Source organism: Phacochoerus africanus, chromosome 4, assembly GCF_016906955.1.
Source record: "Phacochoerus africanus isolate WHEZ1 chromosome 4, ROS_Pafr_v1, whole genome shotgun sequence".
In the NCBI taxonomy this organism is placed as follows: Eukaryota; Metazoa; Chordata; class Mammalia; order Artiodactyla; family Suidae; genus Phacochoerus; species Phacochoerus africanus.
Window position 1 is genome coordinate 75,514,892 of NC_062547.1, and position 21,553 is coordinate 75,536,444.

The 21,553-nt window shown below is 57.2% G+C and overlaps 1 protein-coding gene across 2 annotated transcripts; it reads right to left on the minus strand.

Moving 5' to 3' along the window:
* Positions 1 to 4,052: 4,052 nt before the first annotated feature.
* Positions 4,053 to 20,959, minus strand: NCLN (nicalin). 2 transcript variants are annotated; one of them, XM_047777571.1, is made up of 15 exons: positions 20,588 to 20,959; positions 15,583 to 15,773; positions 15,311 to 15,455; positions 12,681 to 12,775; positions 11,379 to 11,459; positions 9,607 to 9,710; positions 8,650 to 8,738; positions 8,425 to 8,564; positions 8,045 to 8,223; positions 6,987 to 7,074; positions 6,870 to 6,908; positions 6,628 to 6,788; positions 5,769 to 5,822; positions 5,601 to 5,679; positions 4,053 to 5,489 (listed from the first exon to the last, which is right to left on the minus strand). In XM_047777571.1, the coding sequence occupies exons 1-15, from the start codon at positions 20,769 to 20,771 to the stop codon at positions 5,433 to 5,435; spliced, it is 1,686 nt and encodes a 561-aa protein (XP_047633527.1). In that variant the 5' UTR covers positions 20,772 to 20,959; the 3' UTR covers positions 4,053 to 5,432. The 2 variants fall into 2 exon arrangements, with proteins under 2 accessions (XP_047633527.1, XP_047633526.1); XM_047777570.1 differs by having other exon boundaries at positions 6,628 to 6,791; positions 20,588 to 20,875.
* Positions 20,960 to 21,553: the final 594 nt, after the last annotated feature.

Below are 21,553 nucleotides of genomic sequence, written 5' to 3' on the forward strand. Positions count from 1 at the left end.
GCCCTTCTGCCACAAGACCCAAAGGCAAGACACTTCATTTGCCTGGATTTCCCTCTCGTCCTCTGTAAATTGGAGATTAATGCAGGTATGTGATGCCTTCGACAAGGACCTTTGGGAGGAGGGATGGAAGGAAAGTCCGTTTGGCATTTCAGGCAGGAATGGTCAATGGGCGCTGCCAATAGAGGAGGAGGAGGGTTTGCAGAGACTAAAGGATCACCTGCAACTTGCTTATGAATCACAATGGGGGAAACAGCGACTCTCCCATGAGATGTCCAAGAGAAACGACATCACCCCGAGGTCAGGAGCGATGCCCTCTCTTCACTCCATGATGGCTATTCCCACCCCCACGCACAAGTCCAACCCAGGCCCGTGAAAGGCCCCGAGAGCCCGGAGAGGGGCTGTCCACAGAACCTGGCCAGGATGCATCCAAAATGTCAAGGGCGTGGCATTCCAGGGTAAAGGTGGCTAGACAGGAACCAGGATGCAGTGCCTGATCTGGAATATTCTTCACTGCTGGGGACAATGGCCAACATCTGGGTAAAGTCTGTAACTCTTTAACAGTATCCTATCGGTGCCCATGCCCTGACTGTCCGGTGAGGAGGGAGAATGGCCTGGGTTTAAGGAAAGACACTTTGATGGATTTAGGAGTGAAGGGGTGGAGAGACAGGGAGAGACAGATACACAGGGAGAGAGAGAGACACGGAGAACGCCAGTGTGGTAACACACACAAAATAGATGAAGGGGTTGGAGGCTCTTTGCATTATTCCTAGGGCTTTTCTGGAAATCTGAAATTATGCCAGAATAAAAACTCAGAAAACAGAAAGAAAGGAAAAAAAAAAAAAAAAAAAACAAGCAAGGAGAAAGCAAAAGCACTGGGCAACGAGCTGGATCTCCCCCTTTAGAACCACACATGTGGGCTGGCCCCAGGCCCGGCTAAGGCCATCTGCCTGGCCCTGGCTGTGAGCACCTCTCCTCTCTTCCCTCGGCCTCGGTCCTACATCCTCAGGTGGCACTGAGCGTGGACTGAGATGCCCTGAGCGTCCCAACCATGGGTGGAGAAGCTTCCCCTACCCCTTGGAACCACAGTTCCTCTATCGGACTCCTCTGGCTCAGACTTCCTCTGGACCTTCTGTGGGTCAAAGGGTGATTAAAACCATCAGTGACTCTCAGAACTGAGAAGGAAATGTGTCCCATGCAAAAGGACCACAGAGCCACTCTGTTCTGGCAGCAGCCTGAAGTTTCCCATGATGAGAATGGACAGAAATCAGAGGGCAGCTTGGGGACCATGGACTTTTCCTGGAAAGAGCCGGGAGGGTAAGCACTGGGGGTTTGCGGGCCCTGCAGTGAAAAAACACAGTTGGCAGGGGTGGGAGGGGGTGGTGGCCACAGCTGGGTGTCAATAAAGCTTTATTTACAAAGATGGCCAGTGGGCCAGACTCAACCACAGATTGCAGTTTGCTGACCTCTGGTTAAATGCACTCCCTCCCAGTGTACCAAGAGGCACCTATGAGGCTTGCAATGGTGTGTCTATCAATTAGCAGGGCACCAGGTGGGTAAACTGTGGCACCTTCTGAGAACAGAATAGAACACAGCAGGAGAAAGGAGTTTGTGCATGTGAGTGAAAGATACCAAAGCAAGGGTTAATCAAGAGGACAGTATGATGCCATCCACAAAATATGTGTAGGTCACATACCAAGCAATGCTGAATATTGTCCATGAATTCAAAAACATGCATGTAAACAGTTTTAAAAGAATAAGAGAGTTACAGACCATGAATGATGCTCCTGTGCAAAAGGGGGAGACTGAGGTGCTTTCACAGGATGTTTGTTTCATAGCTTTCAAAACTCTTGGGAAGAGACTGAGGCCACCAGATGTGACTCCCTTGGGGTCTCAACTGGGGGGGGGTGCAATGTCCTCCCTAGGGGACTCTTACCCAGGGTTGATGGGGACCCAGCGGGATGCTCATGGCACAGAACAGGGTCAATTTCATAACCAGTCTTCAGGAGCCAACGGCCTCTCCAAGGCCCTCCACTCCTTGGCCCACCCCTCCCCAGAGCTCCCCATCACACTGAGAGCAGAATGAAAAACACCAACCAAAGCCCTGGAGGCCTCTCTTGCCCTCCCCCCACTCCCCACTCTCAGCTCCACACACAGGGACCTTCTCACTGTTCCTGCAACACACCAGGCCAGATTCGGCCCCAGGGCCTTTGCACAGGCTGTGCCTTCTGCCTGGACCATCGTCCTGGATTTCCACATGGCTTAGCCCTTCCTGTCACACCAATTTCACTCAAAAGCCCCCTCACAGTCCACCGCAGGTTATTTTTCATTACCCATCTTCCCCAGTAGACCACAAGCCCCAGAGCCTCTCACTGGCAGCTGCATCCCCAAGCCCAATGCAGTACCTGGCGCTTGGTGGGGGGAAATACTGGTTGACTCCATAGCTGAATGACACTAATCTGCAGTGGCATGATCAGTGGGCTCCTGGGGACAAGGAGGGTGCAGGGAGGGGTTGCAAAAGGGGAGCCTGGAGCACCTGTCATCCCCTGAATGTGGCAATGGCCTTGCGTGCCCCTCACTGCATGTCCACTGAGCCTACAGAGAGAAACACTTAAACCATTTTTGTACATGGATATTATTTCCAGAATGAGATTTCATTTACATACCTGTACACGCACCCACACACCTGGAGGAGCAGGATGAGAAAACACAAGCATGTAGATGGCAGCCATCTGTGCCAGCCAGCACCCAGCGCTGTTGTGGTTTTCGTTTTCTTGGTTACAGTCAACGGAATATTTTTGTGAAAAAGTAAAACTGGTCCCTGTCAGAGCCGGACGAGGGGGCTGGCTTTCTCCCTGAAATGCAGTTTTACCTGAGTCGTGCTGCGGACAGAGCCACCTTCCAGCCTGGGAGGGGGAGGGAGGGTCTGAGGAGGTGGCAGTGACCCTGACCCTGACCACAGGAGTCACTAAGAACACCTCAGTAGCGCCCCCTCCAGCCCACACACCTACTAGCCGCTCCCCACAGCAGCCACCAGAGGGCGCCCACAAGCATCCAAGGCCCTGCCCTTCTCTGCCCATAGCCTTCCGGTGTAAAGGATCTCACGGCCCCCTTCCTTGGCTCCACCACAGCCCTGACCCAACTGCACCCTCAGTAACACCTGCCTCCCAGTGGCTTAGTCCTTCTGCAACGCACACCTCTGTACTTTGCGTGTCCTCTCCACCCCCTAGAATCCAAGTTCCTGAGAGCAGGGACTCAGTTCAAGGCTGAGCACCACCCCGAACACACCTCCCTAGCCTGACACTGTGTGACACCCGATGAATGTGGAATGAATGGGAACTAAGCGGACCAGGTAGCAGCTGAGGGACAAGCTCCAGACCGGGGTCTGCCCTGCGGACCCTTGGGAGCTCCCAGGCCATGTTGAGCAGCACAGGGCATCCTGGGACCCTGGCCCAGCCTGGATCTCCCTGAGCCAGGTTTGGGGCTCGGGGTAGGCCTGGCACTCAAAAAGCCACCGCACCCCATATTGGTATTGGGGCAATGGTGTCCTTCCAAGCTCATGTCCACACAGAACTTCAGAATGTGGACATAGGTGGAAATAGGGCCTTTGCAGATGCAATTAGTCGGCAAGAGGCCGTGCTGGAGTAGGGTGGGCCCTAAACCCAAAGGTCCATCCTTAGAAGACATGGAAAGGACAGCCACGTGAAGATGGAGGCAAAGACTGGATGGGAACCAGTGAAGGCCAGAAGCTGAGAAAGACTTGGGACCCTCTCCCTCGGCCTCCAGAGCTGGGAAATGATACACTGCTGCTGTTTTGACACTGAGTTTACGGTTCCGTGGCCCTGCCCGAGGAAATGAATACGCCCCACTGATCCAGCACCTCATGAGCTGGTTTTCACACCCATTTTGCAGTGGCGTGTGTCGGGGGGTCCCATCTGGGGGCAGGAAGGACGCTGACCTTGGGTTTCAGAGCCCCCCCACCGGGGAACACAAACCACCATGAGGTGGGTAAGGTCACACCCTGAGGCCCCAGCCCCAACAGGACACCTGAGGCAGTCGTTCAATATGGCTTTATTTCTGATCGTCCGGCTGCGTCCCACAACCAGCCTGAGCTCGGCGGTCCTGACGACCTGCCCAGGGAGGAAGAACGCTCACTCGGCACCACTCTGACCGCACATCCACGGGCTCGACCCACTGCACTCACACACAGGGAAGGGTGGCTGACCCTGGCCCCAGCCCACCCGGGGTGACGGGCGCTCAGTAAAGTCTTTGGGGGATGGGCCACCTGGCAGGGAGGCAAGGAAGGGCCATGGCGTGCCCGTTCCCTCCAATGAGCAGTGAGCCGGCTTCCTTCTGGAGGGAGCCAGTCCTGGCCCCTGGGGGCCCCTCAGTATCCAGGAGGCAGGTGCCAGGAGGCTCCTTGAATCCCCTCTCCTGGACCCTGACCCCCCAGCACTAACACTTAATTGATTATATTGCTAATGAATCGGTACACCTGGTCTCCCTGAGGTCAGTCCCAGCCCTGCTCCCCTCCCCACTTACAAGGGGCTCATGCCCCACAAGGCCTGGCGGCTCAGATCTGCCCCCTTGGGGTGTTGGGAAGAGCTGCCCCCAGGGCACATGTCCTCCTGGGGTGTGGGGACGCCTGCCCCCGCCCCCACTCAGTGCATCCTTCTTACAGATGAGGAACCCGAGGCCCAGGGAAAGGAGCAGAAGGGCTGCTTCTCGCCCCAGGGACTCTGCTGACACCTGTGCCCCAGGGGGACAGGCTAAGTGCAAGTCCCAAGGCGGGTGGGGGAGGGGGGGACAGGGGAGCTGGGCTGGGCTTCCAGGGGTGGCAGGAGGGGCAGAGGCAGCTAAAGAAGGGCGAGCGGAGCAAGGGGAGGGGTGGACAGGGGGGTGTTCAGGGGAGTCTCGACCCAGGGCCACCCCTGGGCTGGCTCTCCTCAGCCTTGCTGGGGTGGGGCCACAGGCTGCCGAGGGAGGGGCGACGCTGCCCTCTCCAGAGAGGAGAGAAGGGGGTATCCAAGTCACCAGAGCAGGTGGGGACAGCTTGGAGGTCAGACGCAGAGCCAGCGAGGGGATGGTCTGGCCCTGGTCCCCTCAGCCTGCAACTGCTAAGTCCAAGGTCAGAGTCATAGGCAGGCTGTGTTGGGGGCATTTCCTCTTTCCTCCAGTGGCTTTTATGCCCTGAGGGCCATGGGGCCGACTCTGGGGCTGGGGGCTCGTCCACGCACTTGTCCCCGACCAAGTCCACAGCCTGGCCTGGACCTCCACCAATGCTCCTCCAAGGGAGCTCGAAGGACAGAAAAGAGAAAGAAGCCCCCAAATCCTCAAGAGCAACACAGAAAAGCTCTGTAATTCAGGGTTTCCTCGCCGAGGGAGTGAGGCCCTGCCCTCCACCAGCGTGGAGCAGGAGAGTGCGGGCGGTCGCGTCACTGCGTCTTGGCCTTCAGCAGTCTCTGAACAGTTTTGTACAGGAGATCGAAGTGCTGGGGGCAGCGGGAGGGCTCCAGTGAGGTCGGGGCCACCCCACCAATGGGAGGGCTGCCTGTGGGGACTCGCCTGGTCAGGAGGCCCTGCCCCGCCCCGCCCCCGCTTACCTGGACTGCTGTGTAGGCCATCCCGAGGTAGGCACCAATGCAGACGGCCAGGAGCAGGTCGAAGATGGCCGGCTTGACCCTGGGGAGAGGAGGGCGGTGGGGTGGCTCAGCAGGCTGGGCCAGCGGTCCCTGGACCCGGCCCCCTGGGCGGTGACGCAGAGTGCTCACCTGTAGGCATTCATCACCTGCTTCAGCTGGTCATAGAAGACAAACTCAGGGTCCCTGGCAAGAGAGGGCTTTCTCAGAGGGCTCATCAGGCAACCCTGGAAGACGGCAGGGGATGGGGACACCCTGGGGGTGTGTCTGCACGGGGCTGCCGCTGTCTCTTTGGGAAGGACCGTCCTTCACTCTGAAGTAATGTCTTTCCTGTTGTTTGGGGGGGTGGGGTGTCAAAATGTACTCTCTAGAAGTAGTAATTGTGGATATTTTCTGGTCTGGGAAGTGTTTCTACAGAAAAGGAGAAAGACCACAACCTAGGAATCAGAGATCCCAGCTCCGCAGCTGTGGGTCCACTCTGAGCCTCAGTTTCTTCCTCTGTTTTAGGGCTCTGTCTCCCTGGAGTGACATGAGCTGGGGGAGGCTGCCTTTGGATGCCCAAGGACACCTCTCCTCGGTCCTCCCTCACTCAGCCCAACCAGGGAGTTTGGGAGCGTCCAACAGAAAAAAAAAATCCAGGAGGTGTGTAGTGAGAAAGAGCATCCCCAGGGCTGGAAGGGACCTGGGTGGAGTGTGAGTCACCTGAGGCCCAGAGCACAGAAGGACCACAGAGGCTGGGTGGAAGTAATAGGGTTGCCAGATAAAACATGGGACTTCAGCTCTATGGGGAGTGCAGACAAGGAAGAAGCAGGCTTTGAGCATAAGTATGTCCCAAACACTATGAGGGATAGACTTACGCTGAGACAACCTGTCCTTCACCTGGAACTCAGATTTCAGGGGGCAACATACTTCTCACTCGTGTTAGTTTTCACCCAGACCCTAGAGGAGCCATCTGCTGGCGAGCCGAGCTGGGGAAGGGCCGGCGCCTCACCGCTTGTCGGCCTTGATGTGGTGCTGCTTCACCTCCTTCAGGTATCGGCCCAGGTGGTGCTCCAGTGTGCTGAGGAACGTGCCGTCCTTGTCCACCAGCTGGGCGGCCCGTGGCTGGGTGGTGAGCCAGTCCATCACGGAGTCCAGCTGCTCCTGCTGGATCTGCTGCGGGAATGTGGCCGTGGTCACAGGACCCCTGACCCCCTGCCCCCAGCTCCCCACACCCGCCTGCCCGGCCATTACCATCTGCTCTGTGAAGACCGGCATGTCTGGGGGAGTCCCCTGCGGAGAGAGGAGGACACGGCCTGAGTCAAGACTGGACAGGGAACTCGAGGGGGGCAGGTAGGGGGGGCCCCTCACCTTCTCTGTCAGGTTGTAGATGACGCGGGTCAGGGCCTCGGCAATGAGCCTCGTGTTTCGCGTCAGGGTTTTAGAGTCAACCCGGGACCTTGAAGGGCAGATTTTAAACTGTGTTTAAATGTGTTTGGAACTGTCATCATTTATAATCACCAAAAACCAAGAAGGCCCATGTATCTCTGATGATAAAAACAGGAACAGCAACAGCCTCCCTGGCGGATGGGCCCCCCCTACCTCAGGCTCCTCTAGGCCGGGCCGCCCTCCTATGGGGCCCAGTCTGAGTCCTGCGGACACACATCTGCCTCCAGGGACTGGACAGCTCTGGGCCTAGTTCCTCCTCCGGAACCTGGGGGAGGTCAGGGCACTGGCTCCATGGGCAGCTGATGTAACACCCCGTAGTGGGGGAATTGTCCCCCCAAATTCACACCCACCTGGAACCTGGGAACAGGACCTGATTTGGAAGTGGGATCTCTGCAGATGTGATAAGTCACAGTGGAATAGGGGGTTCTAAGTCCCACAGCTGGAGTCCTTATAAGGAGAGGGGGGTTTGGACGCAGGCACAGGGAGAGGACATGTGATAATAGAGGATGAGTGGTGGCGCAGCCTCAAGCTCAGGGACACTGAGGGCTGCCAGTGACACAGGACCACAGAGAGGAGCTTCAGAGGCAACACGTTCCACCCAAGTGGGTGTGAGGTGCAGGCTGCCCGGGGAGGCAGGGTGAGGGGTGGCTGGCTCGCTCTCCCACTCCCCCACCTCCCCCCAACAACTCTTCTTTGCCCTCAGCTCCCTCTGCACTGCAACATCCTTCTCCTGGCTCAGGCCCCTTGGCTCGGACACCACCTCCTCCAGGAAGCCTCCTAGATGCCCCAGGACCAGCTAACACCCATCCCCCCGCCTGCTCGGATGGTGGCCTTTTAACCATCCCTGCAGCGGACACGTGCCCACCCCCGGACATGGAGCTGACACCACCACACGACCTGCTGCTGAGGGCTGGTGTGCTGGTGGCGGACACGTGGGAGTCACAGAGGCTCAGCGTGGGCAGGGGGGAGGCCACACTCACCGCACATCCATGATGCTGCTGCGCTGGCCATCACGGTGGCTCTCCAGGTGGGAGAGGGTGAAGGCAGGCAGCCGGCGGATGGCGAAACGCTCATGCTCCCAGGCCAGGATGTCTTCCGCCAGGTTGATCTTCTTGTGCACCATGGAGAACCGCACCTCTGGGAACTGGTGGGCGGCCACCTGCCAGGGGCACCATTAGGGTCTGCCTGGTGCCTGCAGGCCTTGCCCCCGTCCCCACCACTCTGCGGAGAGAACCCCTTGTGCCTGGAGGGTCCCAAGTCCCTCCCTGAACCTCCTGCCAATGTCCCAGCCAGGCCCCCAATCCTCAAGGCGCCCATCTGTGAAGTGGGCTTGTGTGCCTGGCCCTGGCGGGGTACTTACCATCTCAAGCTCCCGTAGGAAGGCGTGCTGCAGCGTCCCCTCCCTGGGCGGCTTGGACACGTGCAGGTGCAGACTATCCCCCCGGCCCACAGTGTCCAGGCAGAGGACAAAGGCCACGTTGTCCTGGAGCAGGCTGGAATCTGTGGGCAGTGAGGGCTAGTGGGAAGGGGGAGGCAGCAAGTACCAGGGGCCTGAACCTCACCCCAGCCACCCGGGGCTGCTCACCTGTGTGGTCCAGGTTGTCTTCCAGCCAGCGCTTGGTGCCCTGGTAGTTAAACTTTCCTCCTCCGGAAGCAAAGAACAGGAGGTTGTACCTGCCAGTGGGAGCGGGGTGTCAGCACTGACAGGAAGGAGCCTACGCACCTGATAAGGCGGAGAGGTCTCCCCAAGTACAAAATCCGACTGGCCCTTGGGGCATTCTAGGCGCTGTGGGGGGCTGGGCAGCAGCCTCGGCCTCTACCCACTAGATGCCAGGAGATCCCAGTCAGGACCACCACAGATGTTCAGCCAGTGTCCCCTGGGGACAAAGACGCCCCTTGGGTGAAAAGCATGGCTCCAGAGACCTCTCTGAGCTCTGGAAACCAGGAGTGACTGGGTGGCCCAACCAGGAAATAGACCCAAAGACAGAAAGCAACAGGAATGCAGCAATGCCTCCCTCAAGCAGGCCTGAAGCCAGGGATGTCATGAAGGCCGTGTCCCTGTGCCCCCCCACCCCCAATCCCATCCATCCTACCAGGGCCACTGCGGTCCTCACAGGAGAAGAGAGACATGTGAGGGTGTGGCCAAGGAATGCATTCACTGATGGAAACCACCGTCGCCGAGGAGGCAGGAAGAACCCTCCCCTCAATCTTAGCAGGGGATGCAGCCCTGCTAACACCCCAATCTCAACTCCATACTCCTGACCGTGAGCACCCCTGCTGCTCGAGCCACTGTGTGGGTGGAGTCTGGCACAGCAGCCCAGGGGAGACCCACCCTGACTGGCCGTGCTCAGTGCCAAGACAGAGACCCTAGCGTAAGTGGCTATTTCCTGGGTGTTTCTGCTTTTCATCGCTGGAAGCACGCCCAAGCGTTCTGGCAGCAAGAGAAGCCTGGCTTCCTGGGTGGGATTCCAGGGGCTGGGCTCATAGATGCTGTGATTCCCAGGTCAGAACTGCCCCCGGCCCCACGGTGGCTGTCACTTACGCAGCATGGGTGCGCTTGTAGGTGTAGAGCCTGGAGAAGAGGCGGGCAAGCTCCAGGAGCACAGAGATGCCACTCCCGTTGGAGTCTGCCCCGTGTGACAGCCACTGCAGGTGGGCGAGATAAAGCCAGGCTCACCCCACATCCACACACAGCACCTAGACCCCCCACTCCAGCCCCCTCTGAGCCACCCCCCAATCTCGCCTTCAGCCCTGTTTCCAGCACACAGCCCAGATCACTCCCCTCCATGGTTCAAAGTCCCAGACGGATGGCCCCTTGGCCTGGCCCAGCCCCACACATGAGGATCCCCTCACTGATGGAGATACTGCCTCAAGCCTACAGGGAGCTGGCATGGCAGCCTCTGCATCTGCCCCAGGACCCTCGGGCCTCCTTGCTATGGCTGGGTAGGCTTTCCCTCCAGCCAGACCACCAGTCTTCTGCTCCCCCACACTGTGAAATCCCGCTGACTTGTCTGGGTCCTGCGATCTAAGGTGACTTTCCCACTGTGGGATAATGGGCTCTTAGTGGGAAAAAAATTGGCCTGGGACCCTCCCACAGTCACAGTGCATAAACCGACACAGTGTATTAAAGGTCCCAGGGAAGGGGCTTCACGATGTTCAGTGAGAGAAGCCAGACACTGAGGGCCCACAGAGTGTGACTCCATTGATCTGAAACAGCCGGAAAAGGCATATCCACAGAGACAGGAGGGCTGGTGTTGTCAGGGGCTGGGGAGGGGGTGCAGGTGACCGATGGGGACAGGGCTGATTTCGGTGGTGATGGAAGAAAAACAAACTTAAGAAAATTTCACAGGAGTTCCCGTCGTGACTCAGTGCTTAACAAATCCAACGAATATCCATGAGGATGTGGGTTCGATCCTTGGCCTTGCTCAGTGGGTTAGGGATCTGGCGTTGCTGTGAGCTATGGGTCACAGAAGTGGCTGGGATCTGGTGTAGTGATGGCTGTGATACAGGCTGGCAGCCGCAGCTCCGATTCGACCACTAGCCTGGGAACCTCCATATGCCGCAGGTGCGGTCCTAAAAAGAAAAAAAAGAAAAGAGAATTTCAACAGAAGGGGGAAAATCAGGACAAAAATGTCTAAAAAGGCTCTGTGAAGGTGGGTAATGAACAGGGTGAGACGGCAGTTCCAAGCTGACTGTCCAGGGCTGGCCTCACAGGTACGGTGACCCGCATGTGGCACAGCTGGGAGCACACACCCGGCTGCAGGCCCTCCAACATGCCCTGTTTGGTCCAGGTGGTTGTTACTTCTCCTGTGTGAAGCCCCAGCCCAACCACCATGGGGCTGTGAGAGCCCCAGGAGGCCTTCAGCCTGGAAGAGGGCCGAGCGCGGGAGCTCACGCTGCGGATCTTAGGCCACATTCTGGGACAACCACTCACCAGGTCAGCCCTCAAGGGTCTGGCACTGGACTCTGGGGGCTCCTGATGGGGGCCCGGGTAGGGGGGGCTCCCTGTCTCTACACTGATTGTGCCAACACGGGGTCTTCATGTGCACCTGCTCTCCTCCTGGAGTCTGGGGTCTCAGCCGTGCCGGGCAGAGGCGCTTGCGTGACCGAGCCCAGTGAAAAGCCAGGCTGGGTCTCATGAGCCTCCCCGGGGACCCCGCCTCACTTATGCTGTCACATCTTTGGGGGAGCGAAGCTTCATGATGATACCCAACCCATAGGGTGTTCAAAGGGACCCAAGGTAGTGCCTACTGGGCCTCCAGAGAGCATAGCGGCACGTCTGCTCCACACTGGGCATGGAGGGTAAGAACGTACCGGGGCCACCCCGAAAGCGTCGTAGTGAGCCACGATGACGATGGTGGGCAGGTCCTCTCCACCCAGCCCAGTCAGTCGCCCCTGCAAAGACACAGGCATAAAGGGCCCGCCAGCCTGAGACAGTCTCCTGGGCTTTGCCAGCTACATGTGCACACATGGGGACTGGTGGGTGTGACTATGCCAATAAAACTTTATTTACAGACACAGGTTGAGGGCCACAACCTCAGGTGCCAACACTGCTTCTCCACCCGGAAACCAGGCCCACCCGTCAAAGGCTGAGCTCCAAGCCCGGTCTTAGCTGCCAGGTGAGCTCTGCTGGAACAGCACAGGAGGAGCCCCATGGAGTCTGGGTCAGAGGCCCTGGCTGGGGTCCTCCCGTGTAAACTGACCCTCCCTCAAGTCCAACAGGAAATAGAAAGACATCCTGTCAGGAGCACTGCCCATGGGTACTTGGCCAGGGACGGCAGGATCGGACCAGCTCCCCGCTGAGTGGTGGGGCAGCAGGTGGGGGCAGCATGTGCTGAGGCTGTGTCCCTTACGCTCAGACAGAGGCAGCTCCACAAGGCCACAGCAGAGGTCTTGGTGGAGCCTCTCAGATGCCACTTCATGGGGTGGAAGGGAACAAAACCGTCAGAGCCTTTGCTGCAGCAGTCCCCTCAACCCAGTGACATGTCCCCTTGGCCACCCAAGGGGTTGACCCTCATGGGGAGAATGGAAGGCAGGAGACTTAGTGTTTGCTCTGGCCTGGATGCTTGCCCTGCCAGTGGGAGATAAGAGACTGGACTCTTTCATGTTTGGCTTTTTTTCTTCTTTTCCAGAATGGTATTTTTTAAAAAAATTCATCGAAGTACAGTTGATTTACAACATTATGCCAATTTCTGCTGTACAGCAAAGTGAATCAACATACATATATTTGTTCTTTTTTTAAATATTATTTTCCATCATGATCTATCCCAAAAGATTGGATCTAGTTCCCTGTGCTGTACAGGAGGACCTTGTTTTGTATCCTGGACTGGGAGTCTGGGGTAAACAGATGCAAACTATGTATGGCTTTGATCACCACCCAGAGCTCTGCTCCCTCCCAGCTCAGGTGAGTTCCTGTAATGTTAACCTGAAGGGAAGGGCCCAGCCACTCGCGGAGAGAGGGCTAAGGAGCGCCTGGTGAGGTGGGGGTCGGGGAGGCAGTGCAAAGGCCCTCTGGTGGGATGAAGAGGCAGGGCAACTGCATGAAGCCAGCAGGAGCCCCACCTTTCCACAGAGAGCCCCAATCGGAGGCTTCCTCTAATGGAGTCGGGCACTCACCTCCACACTGGTGATGAGCCAGTCACTCACGGCCTTGCTCTGGACGCCGCTGGTAACCATCTGGAAGCCATTGGCGGTGGCGGTGTGGAGCAGCACTGCAGATGGAGGCAGGGAGGGTCAGCCTGAGCCCTGGTGCTGCCCTCCAGTGGCCCCTCCAGCTGGCATCCTTGTCACCCCAGCACCCCAGGTCTGAGTGAAAGCAGAACTGACCACATGGACTAGAACACAATGCATTAACCGCACATGGGAAAGAACCTGGGTGTCCAGAACAAGAGCTGGTGAAACAGGCACCCGGACCTCGGGCAGGCTGGCAGGGAGTGCCTGTGCTTCCCCACTCTGCAGGGCCATCAAGGCCCTGTTCCTAAATCACAGAGTCACCAACCCAAATTCCAAAGGATCAATTCTGGAATTCCTGTCGTGGCTAAGTGGTTAACGAATCTGACTAGGAACCATGAGGTTGCAGGTTCCATCCCTGGCCTTGCTCAGTGGGTTAAGGATCCGGCATTGCCACGAGCTGTGGTGTAGGTTGCAGATGCAGCTCGGATCCCGCGTTGCTGTGGCTGTGGTGTAAGCCAACGGCAACAGCTCTGATTCGACCCCTAGCCTGGGAACCTCCATATGCCGTGGGAGCGGCCCTAGAAAAGGTAAAAAGACCAAAAACAGAACAAAACAAAACAAAAACAAAGGATCAATTCAGCAGTGACCCCCAAACAGGAGTTTCCCATCAGAGGGCCTATAATCCTCCAGCCCAACTGTGATGGGCACACAAGATGTTACCCCTGGAAGCCAGGAGTAGGGTGTCCCTCAGGAACTGGGTACGTCTGCAACTTCTTCTAAATCTTAATGTACTCCAAAACAATACATTTATTTTTCTTTCTTTCTTTCCTTCCTTTCTTTTCTTCCTTCCTTTTTTTCTTTCTTTTTTGATTCTTTAGGGCCTCAACTATGGCACATGGAAGTTCCCAGGCTAGGGCTTGAATCAGAACTGCAGCTGCTGGCCTACACCATAGCCACAGCAACGCCAGAGCCAAGTTGCGTCTGCCACCTACACCACAGCTCATGGCAACACTAGATCCTTAACCCACTGAGCAAGGCCAGGGATTGAACCCGCATCCTCACAGATACTAGTCAGGTTTGTTACCACTGAGCCACGGACGGGAGCTCTAAATGAGCTATTTCTGAGAGAGTGTTGCGACTGAGATTTATGATTTTATATCCTGTTTTTTCCAGTAACCAACAGGAATAAGCACTTTCCCATGCTGCTAAAAAGTCTGGCCTGGAGTTCCTGTCATGGCGGGGTGGTTAACGAATCCGACTAGGAACCATGAGGTTGCGGGTTCGGTCCCTGCCCTTGCTCAGTGGGTTAAGGATCCAGCATTGCCGTGAGCTGTGGTGTAGGTTGCAGACGCGGCTCGGATCCCACGTTGTTGTGGCTCTGGCGTAGGCTGGTGGCTACAGCTCCGATTCAACCCCTAGCCTGGGAACCTCCATATGCCGAGGGAGCGGCCCAAGAAATAGCAACAACAACAACAAAAGACAAAAGACAAAAGACAAAAAAAAAAAAAGTCTGGCCTGATATAATTTTTAATGGCTTCATGATATTGTGATATTCCATCAAGTAGCTGACTCCTCCTCCCTTTCATTCCAAATAGGAATTTAGGTCTTTCTAAAAACTCACTCTTCTGCTGCCACAATGCAAATGGCCATTCAACCTCATGGTTACTAGTCAGATTAGTTTCCCGCTGCCATAACGGGAACTCCTGTCCAGACTTTAATCCAGACCAGAGAGGGCAAACTTTTCTGTAAAGCGCTGAAGTCGAAATGTTTTGGCTCTGTGGGTCAAATGGTCTTTTGCAGCCACTTAACTCTGCTGGTGCAGTGGGAAAGCCGCCATGAACCATGGAACACTGGGTCTGTGCCAATAAATCTTTATTACACAAATGGCAGCCAAGGGCCATAGTTTGCCAATTCCCAGTGTAGTACCCATGCAGCTAATAATTTGGCCAGGAGGAACCATCCTTCATTTACACCTTAAACACATAATGACAAACTATTTCTCCTAGGAGCTGGGCAAGTCCACCATGTGGACAAACCTGCCTGTCCCACCCACTCCCATGGCTCTGAGGACTAGCTTCCTTCTCCTTTGACTACTTTTGCTAGTTTACTCCCCTTCCCCCTGAACAAACAGACAAACTGAGAGAGCTCCCAGCTGCCAAACACGGCAGCATCCCCCAGCTGATGGGTGGAAGGAAACGTTGGTGGAAGGGCCATCCAAGAGCACTAATGGCCCACCGTGACCTACACAAGACAGTGACATTAGAAGTTTACCAGGCAGGTAGAAGGGACTAAGAAAACTGTGCAGATGTCGGTGTTCCATAAACCACCCAGAAGCTGAGGACGGCAAACACCCCCTGTGGAATGAGTGGTTCTCAAGTTTTTGTTTGCATGGGAACAGGTGGTGGGATAGGGCGGGAGCTTTAAAACCCAAACTTTGCAAGCGGGTCTGGAGCCTCCACCATTACATATGAGGGATGGATGCCACACGCTTGCAGCAGGTGCAGGTAGCTGAAGAGCACAGCCTGGATCCTACCGCGAAGCCACCTCTCCCCACCCCCGCAGTCCGAGCCCACCTTCAGCAGCGGAGGCGGAGCCCTGGGAGGCGGAGGCAGCCTGTGTCTGTTCGTAGATGGACAGCAGGGCATCATCCTCCACCGCAAAGTACACGGGGACAATGGTCTCCATGGCCAGCATCTCGGGCTCGATCTCCATGAATTGCTGTAGGAGAGAGATTCGGTCAGGTGGCTTCTGGCCAGGAAAGGGGGACCCACGGCCGCCCCTGGAGGGCGGGCAGCCAGGGCCTGGCCTGGACGGAGCTGGACTGGTGGGGTGGGGAGGGGCTCACCCGGACGACGTCCTGCGGCACGGCGGCCATGGCCCGCGGCAGGATGATGACCACGGCGCCCGCCGATTGGCGCAGGGCGCGCTGGTAGCGCTCATAGGAGAAGTCCAGCAGCCGCATGAGCACACAGCGCCTGCTCAGCACGTCCGCGTCAATGGTGCGCGCCTCCGTGTTAAGCACCGCGTTCCGAGTGCCTACAGGAAGAGGTCCCTCAGCTGGACGCTGGAACCCCGGCTGGCGCACCTCACTGCCCACCAGAGCCATACCCACCACAAACGTGGTGATCATGGGGCCTTTCAAGAAGCCAAGGAACACCAAGATCACTCCCCTTGGACCAACCTCCCATCTGCGCCCCCATTCCTAGACCAGGGCTCCACCGGCTGTCCCTGCTCTGGAACACCCCCACTCCCTCCCTTCACCCCCAGCTGCAGTCGCCCCTCAGAAAGTGACATCATGGGAGTTCCCATTGTGGTTCAAATGTTCCCAGTGACAAAGCTGACGAGTGTCCATGAGGATGAAGGTGTGATCCCTGGCCTCGCTCAGTGGGTTAAGAATCCCATGTTGCTGTAAGCTGTGGTGTAGGTCACAGATGCAGCTGGGATCCCACACCGCTGTGGCTGTGGCTGTGGCTTGGCTGGCAGCTGCAGTTCAGATAGGGCCCCTAGTCTGGGAACTTCCATATGCTGCAGGTCTGGCCCTAAAAAAGCAAAAAAAGACATTGTCTCTGCCCACCCAGCCACCCTGTGAGGATGTGTAGTCTGCCTGCTGGGCTCTCCCCACATGCCCTTGTGGCCCCACCACAGCTGAGGGGGGTTTAGTGTCCTCATCCCACCGGAAGAGGCTACCAGGGTCCCCCCAGCCACCTGCCCACAAGGCAGAGGCAAGAACATCAGCAGGAGCACTGGATTGGATCCTGGACGGTCCTGCTTCCCCATCACTTCCACTGGGTCCCTCCAAACTCCTTGGACACAGAGCCCCAGGCCCAGCCCAGGTTGGTGGGAGACCACCAGCACCGATTCCAGGGTCCAGTCACCAGCACAGGGAGCCCCCAGGCTACAGGACTGCCCTCCACAGTCCTCAAAGCCCTGAGGAAAACCCAAACCCTGCCCTGGCTGACCCGAGCCGGTGGCCCTGGTCCTGCCCTCTCAGCTCGGTTATGGTCCTCTCCTGGCCAGGCACCCCCCACCTCCACAGCTCTAACATCACCCTGTCCAAGTCTGTGGGGGCCTGAGCACCACTCAGAGGGTGTAGTTGCTATCTACTCCCCTAAATAGCCTGGGGCTTCAGGGGGCAAGCGTCTCATTCACTGAAACTTACACCCAGCATCGCTTGGCAACTCCTGGCCCAAATGACAAAGACACACAGCGAGCCCAAAACATCTCGTGTGTGCAGGTTGACCCAGGATGCACAAAGCAAGGAAACAAACCCTATCATACATGAAGCCTGCATGTAGTCCTTCAGATCTCCAGTCTGAGACCACACAGGGAGTGTCAAAATAACAATGCAGGAATCCCTGCTGTGGTGCAAGGGGACTGGCTGTGTCTCTGCAGCACCAGGTCGCAGGTTTGATCCCCTGCCCAGCCCAGTGGGTTAAAGGATCTGGTGTTGCCACAGCTTTCAGTGTAGACTGCAACTGTGGCTCAGATCTGATCCATGGCTGGGAAACTCATACGCCCCAGGGCAGCCAAAAAACAAAAAAGAACAATGCAGAGGAATTTTCTTATGGCTTAATGGGTTAAGGATTTGGTGTTGTCACCGCGGTGGTTCTGGTTTTAGCTGTGGTGAGGATTTGATCCCTGGCCTGGGAACTTCCTATGTGTGAGGCCAATAAAATAAAATAAAAATAGAATAACAATGCAGAGAAACGGGTCTGTTTCCCCACAGGAGTCAGAGTGTGCTGCTCGGAGGTTGAGGCAGCAGGGCAAGGTGACGTCCAACTCCTCAGGGATATACCAGGCCAGGCTCAGGGCCAGGAGTGAGGTCTCCACCTCTGCTTTCCAAGAATGCACCATGGGGGGAAAGGCAGCTTCCTACAGCTCATCCTGAGGGCTGTTCCCAGGGAGAAACGCAAAAAGGACAGTGTCCCAGGTGGGAATGGGGAGGGCTGTCTCAGGGCCTTGGGCCTATGACCTAGGAGTGAAGCTGGGCCGTGGGCCTCAGGCTGGCGGCTCCATGCCTCTCCCCACCCCTTCTGGGCCTTTCCTCAGCTCTAGGGCCACCTTCAGAGCTGGAGGGTGGCAAAGACCTTCAAGAGCCCTTGAAGCTCTGGGAATGCTGGGCAGCCCCTCCCCCATGCCCCACCTGTCCCAGCCGCAGACTCCCAGGGGAGGCTCAGATGTCACCTCAGGGTGGGGACACAGAGGGCTGCCTGGGAAGCCTACTGTGACCCACTTTCCGCAGGGAAAGTAGAAGGAGGGAAGAGGTGAGAGCAGAGCCAGGTGGATGCCAACTCCCCAACTGTCCCCAGAGCGTGAACACCCAGAGAACAGAAACAGTCTTTGCTGGGGTGAGGCTGGAGTCAGCACAGCCTCGGTCACCCTCGCGTCTGGGTGGGCACTGGACACCTGGACAGAAGTTACCAATTCCCACAACAGGATCAGACCTGAGCGGGGTTTGCAAACTTTTCTATCTATGGCCTAGTGCCAGTCTTCTCTCCTTGTGGGTGGCACTTGTCCTTTGCTGCAGGAAGCCACCAACTGGTGGGTATGGCCACATGCTGATAAAACTTTATTTACAACACGGGGCAGAGAGCCCAGCCCCGGTGAGGCAGTCCTACAAGCCTGCCCGGGTGGTTGGCCACATCCCCACCTCCCAGGACCTGTTTCAATGCGGACCAAGTGAGATGGGCACAAGCAGGCCACCCTAGCAGGGCCAGAGTCCGGGGGGAGGGGGATGAGGTCACACCCCAGGGCCCAGCTCACACCCCAGCTCAAAGAGCACACGCCTCTCCTTCCCAGCAGCCCGCCCGCCTGTTTCTCAATAGGAGCGAACAGGAAATTGGGAAAGGAGGCCCAGCAAGGGTTGCACCAGGAGGCGGGGCGGGGAGCAAGGGTGTGCACGGTGACACTGGGGACACTGCAATCAGCAATGACCCAGCAGGCCAGCTCTCAAAGCTTCCACCACCGGCAGAGTCAGGGGCTCCCTCTGTCCCCAGCATATCCCGCCAGCATCTCCCCAGCTTCTCAGCAGGAGAGGCAGAACAGGGGAGGGAGGAGGGCAGGGAGAAAGCAGAAAGGGTTCTCAAGGAGGACACTGGTCTGAAGTACCCATCTGCAGAGGGGAGAGGGGGCCACCCAGCAGGCAGGCCAGATTGATGGGGTGAGGGAACGGCAGGCAACTCCTCCTGGGGAGTTCCAGGATCTGGACCTGCTGGATTTCAGGATTGTCCAGACCAGGACAGCAGCTCATTACAATTAAATAACGCTGAAGATCCCTTTCCTCCGTTGCATGAACTACATCTTCAGTGGACACCTGTGACAGCACTGCCGTGACCGTCTCCTCAGGAGGATGCCAACAATGGATACAGACGGACCACACGTTAGGGCTCCTGGCTTTCTACCCCACTGGTTAGGAGCCTGGGGCCTCGGGTCTAGAGCCATCACTGTAAGCCCCCTCTTGGCACTGCTGACATTCCAGCCCAGACCATTCTGTGGGGGAGCCATCCTGGGCACTGTGTGGGGTGGAGCACCCTTCCTGGCCCCATCCACTCAATGCCAGAGGCCCCCCTCCATGACAACAACAGTCGTCACTCAGTGACCCGTAGGTTGACAATCATTGCACTAAACAGAAATGACATAACTCTGGGACAGGGAAGGATCTGAGAGAAAGTCCAAAGAAACCGGGGCCCCTCAAGGGCCTGGCAGTGGCAGAGGGTCCAGGCTGGACCTAAGGTCCCAATAGCAGGGGCAAGTCGAAGAGAACCAGGGCTCAGAGATGAACCAGGACCAGGAGGAATGGGGAGGGGGTTTCCTCATAGGGAGGGCAGGCGTTAACTTGTGGGGACCTAAGACACCAGGCCGGAAGGTTCTGGAACACCAGATACAGCAAAGCTGGGAAAAGAGAGGGGAATTTAAAATGAGCTGGGCAACGAGGTCAGGATTCTGAGAGACGAGGGAACAGGGCTGGGGAGCAGGATCTAGGCCTCTGCGTCTGAAATCCTGGGAAGGAGCGGGAGTGTCCCAGGAAGCTGACAGATGGGTATGCACCAAAGGAGAGAACAAAATATGGGGTCTAGGAGATTTCAGGAGCCCAAACACAAGAGACTGAAAGGGGATGGGGGCGGAGGGATTAGCTAAGCCCTTCTGAGGAACATGACACATACGCTGGGACCAGGAAGCAGAGCCTAGGAGAGAAAGACCTGGACACCGGGCCAGGCTGAGGTTGGTGATCAGAGTTCTTGAGCCCTAAGGGGGGCAGAGTGTGGGCACTGGACAAAGAGCACCAGGGTGCCCTGGGCTATGGATGGTTGGGAAGCTCAGCCTGGCAGAACCGAGCTGAGAGGCTCCAGTCCAAGTCAAGTAGGTCAAAGGTTGGAGCTCTGGTCCACCTGGGAATCAGAGAGAGAGGGGACCCAGGAGTCCAAACGCAGGAGGAGCTTGGCCTGAGAGTGGGAGCTCTGACTTCTGGAGCATATAGCCCTTGTCGGGGCCGGGGGGCTGTGAGTGCCAGTGCAGCAGGTTCCTGGGGCATTAGGCAAAGAGAGCTGGGGGCCTAGCGGGGATCTAGGTGTCCAGGCTCTGACTTGCCAGGGATCTTGGGTAAGAGTCTAGAGACCAAGTGAGGTCTGCGCTTGGACTCCTGCTAGACAGGTGGGAGAGACGGGTCCTGGGGCCCGGAGAGCAGAGACCAAACCAAGGGAGAGAGGTATCCCGGCTGGAGTAGGCCAGGGCCCCAGTAAAGGGGGAGTCTGAATGGGAAAGCAGGTTGGGGTAGGCAAAGCCGGGGTAGGCCAGGGGCCCAGGAGGAGAGCCGGGCTCCGTGGGGAGATGAGGGGCCCGGGTCCACGTACCATAGGGCTGTCCCTGCAGGTCGTACTGCTGCATGCGGTACACGGTAAACTCGTGCGCCGCGTCGGCGGCTGGCAGCGGCGGCGCCACGAGAAGCAGCACGGCGGGCAGGAAAACGATGAAGCCAAGTGGCAGGCACGACGCCTTCAGCATGTTCTCCAGCACCTCGCCCGCTTCCTCCAACATCCTGGCCGGCGGCGGGGCCGCGCGGGGCGGCGGCGGGGACGGGACGGCGACAGCGGCGACTCCCGCGGACTCACCTCGGCATGGGTAGGCGCCGGGGTCCTGCGGGCGCCGTGCCGGGCAGCCTGCATCCGCTTCGGGGTCCTGAGGGCACCGCTGAGGGCTACATGCCCGCCGCGCTGCCAACTGGAAGTTGTAGTTCTCCAGGCGCGCGCGGAGGCATCTGGGAATCGTAGGCCCATTCCGTTACTTCCTGATGGCGAAGGGTGAAGGGGACCGTTTGGCTAAAGTTTCACATAAACTCCAAGCCAGAAGCTACAGAGACTTTAAAAATAATATTAGCAGTGGAACTTACTGAAACTCTGCTTTACTTTGGGAAAAGAGGAGGGAAGGGGGTGTGTTGCAGGATGTGACCTCGCGACCCGGAAGAAAGTTTGGAAGCAATTGGGGGCGGGGGGCGGGGGGGGGGTGGGGGTGGAACGTGATACTCTAGGTCTCCTGGGAATTGTAGTCTAATTGAGCAAGCGCAAGGGGTCATGGGAGCTGGAGTCTTTTAGACAGAAGTCGGAGAAAAATCACTTAAAATTCCCAAAGAATATAGATGTTAAACTACATAAGGACAAAGAATTGTGTCTGCTTTGTGCACTGATTTATTCCTCATAACGTAACACTGGGTCTAGCACACAGTAGATGGTTTATATAATTTTTGGATAAATGAATGAAATAGAATAAAGAAATCCTGATAGAAGGTTCCTAAGGGATGTCGCAATGGATTGTGGGACTTG

Excerpts from the sequence above, each read along its gene's own strand:
- NCLN (XM_047777570.1), bottom strand. The coding sequence starts at position 20,771 with ATGTTGGAGGAAGCGGGCGAGGTGCTGGAGAACATGCTGAAGGCGTCG. Across the intron at positions 12,776-15,310 it reads CTCCGCCTCCGCTGCTGAAG|TGCTGCTCCACACCGCCACC; the intron begins GTGGGCTCGGAC and ends CTCCATCTGCAG. Across the intron at positions 11,460-12,680 it reads GGCTCATCACCAGTGTGGAG|GGGCGACTGACTGGGCTGGG; the intron begins GTGAGTGCCCGA and ends GTGTCTTTGCAG.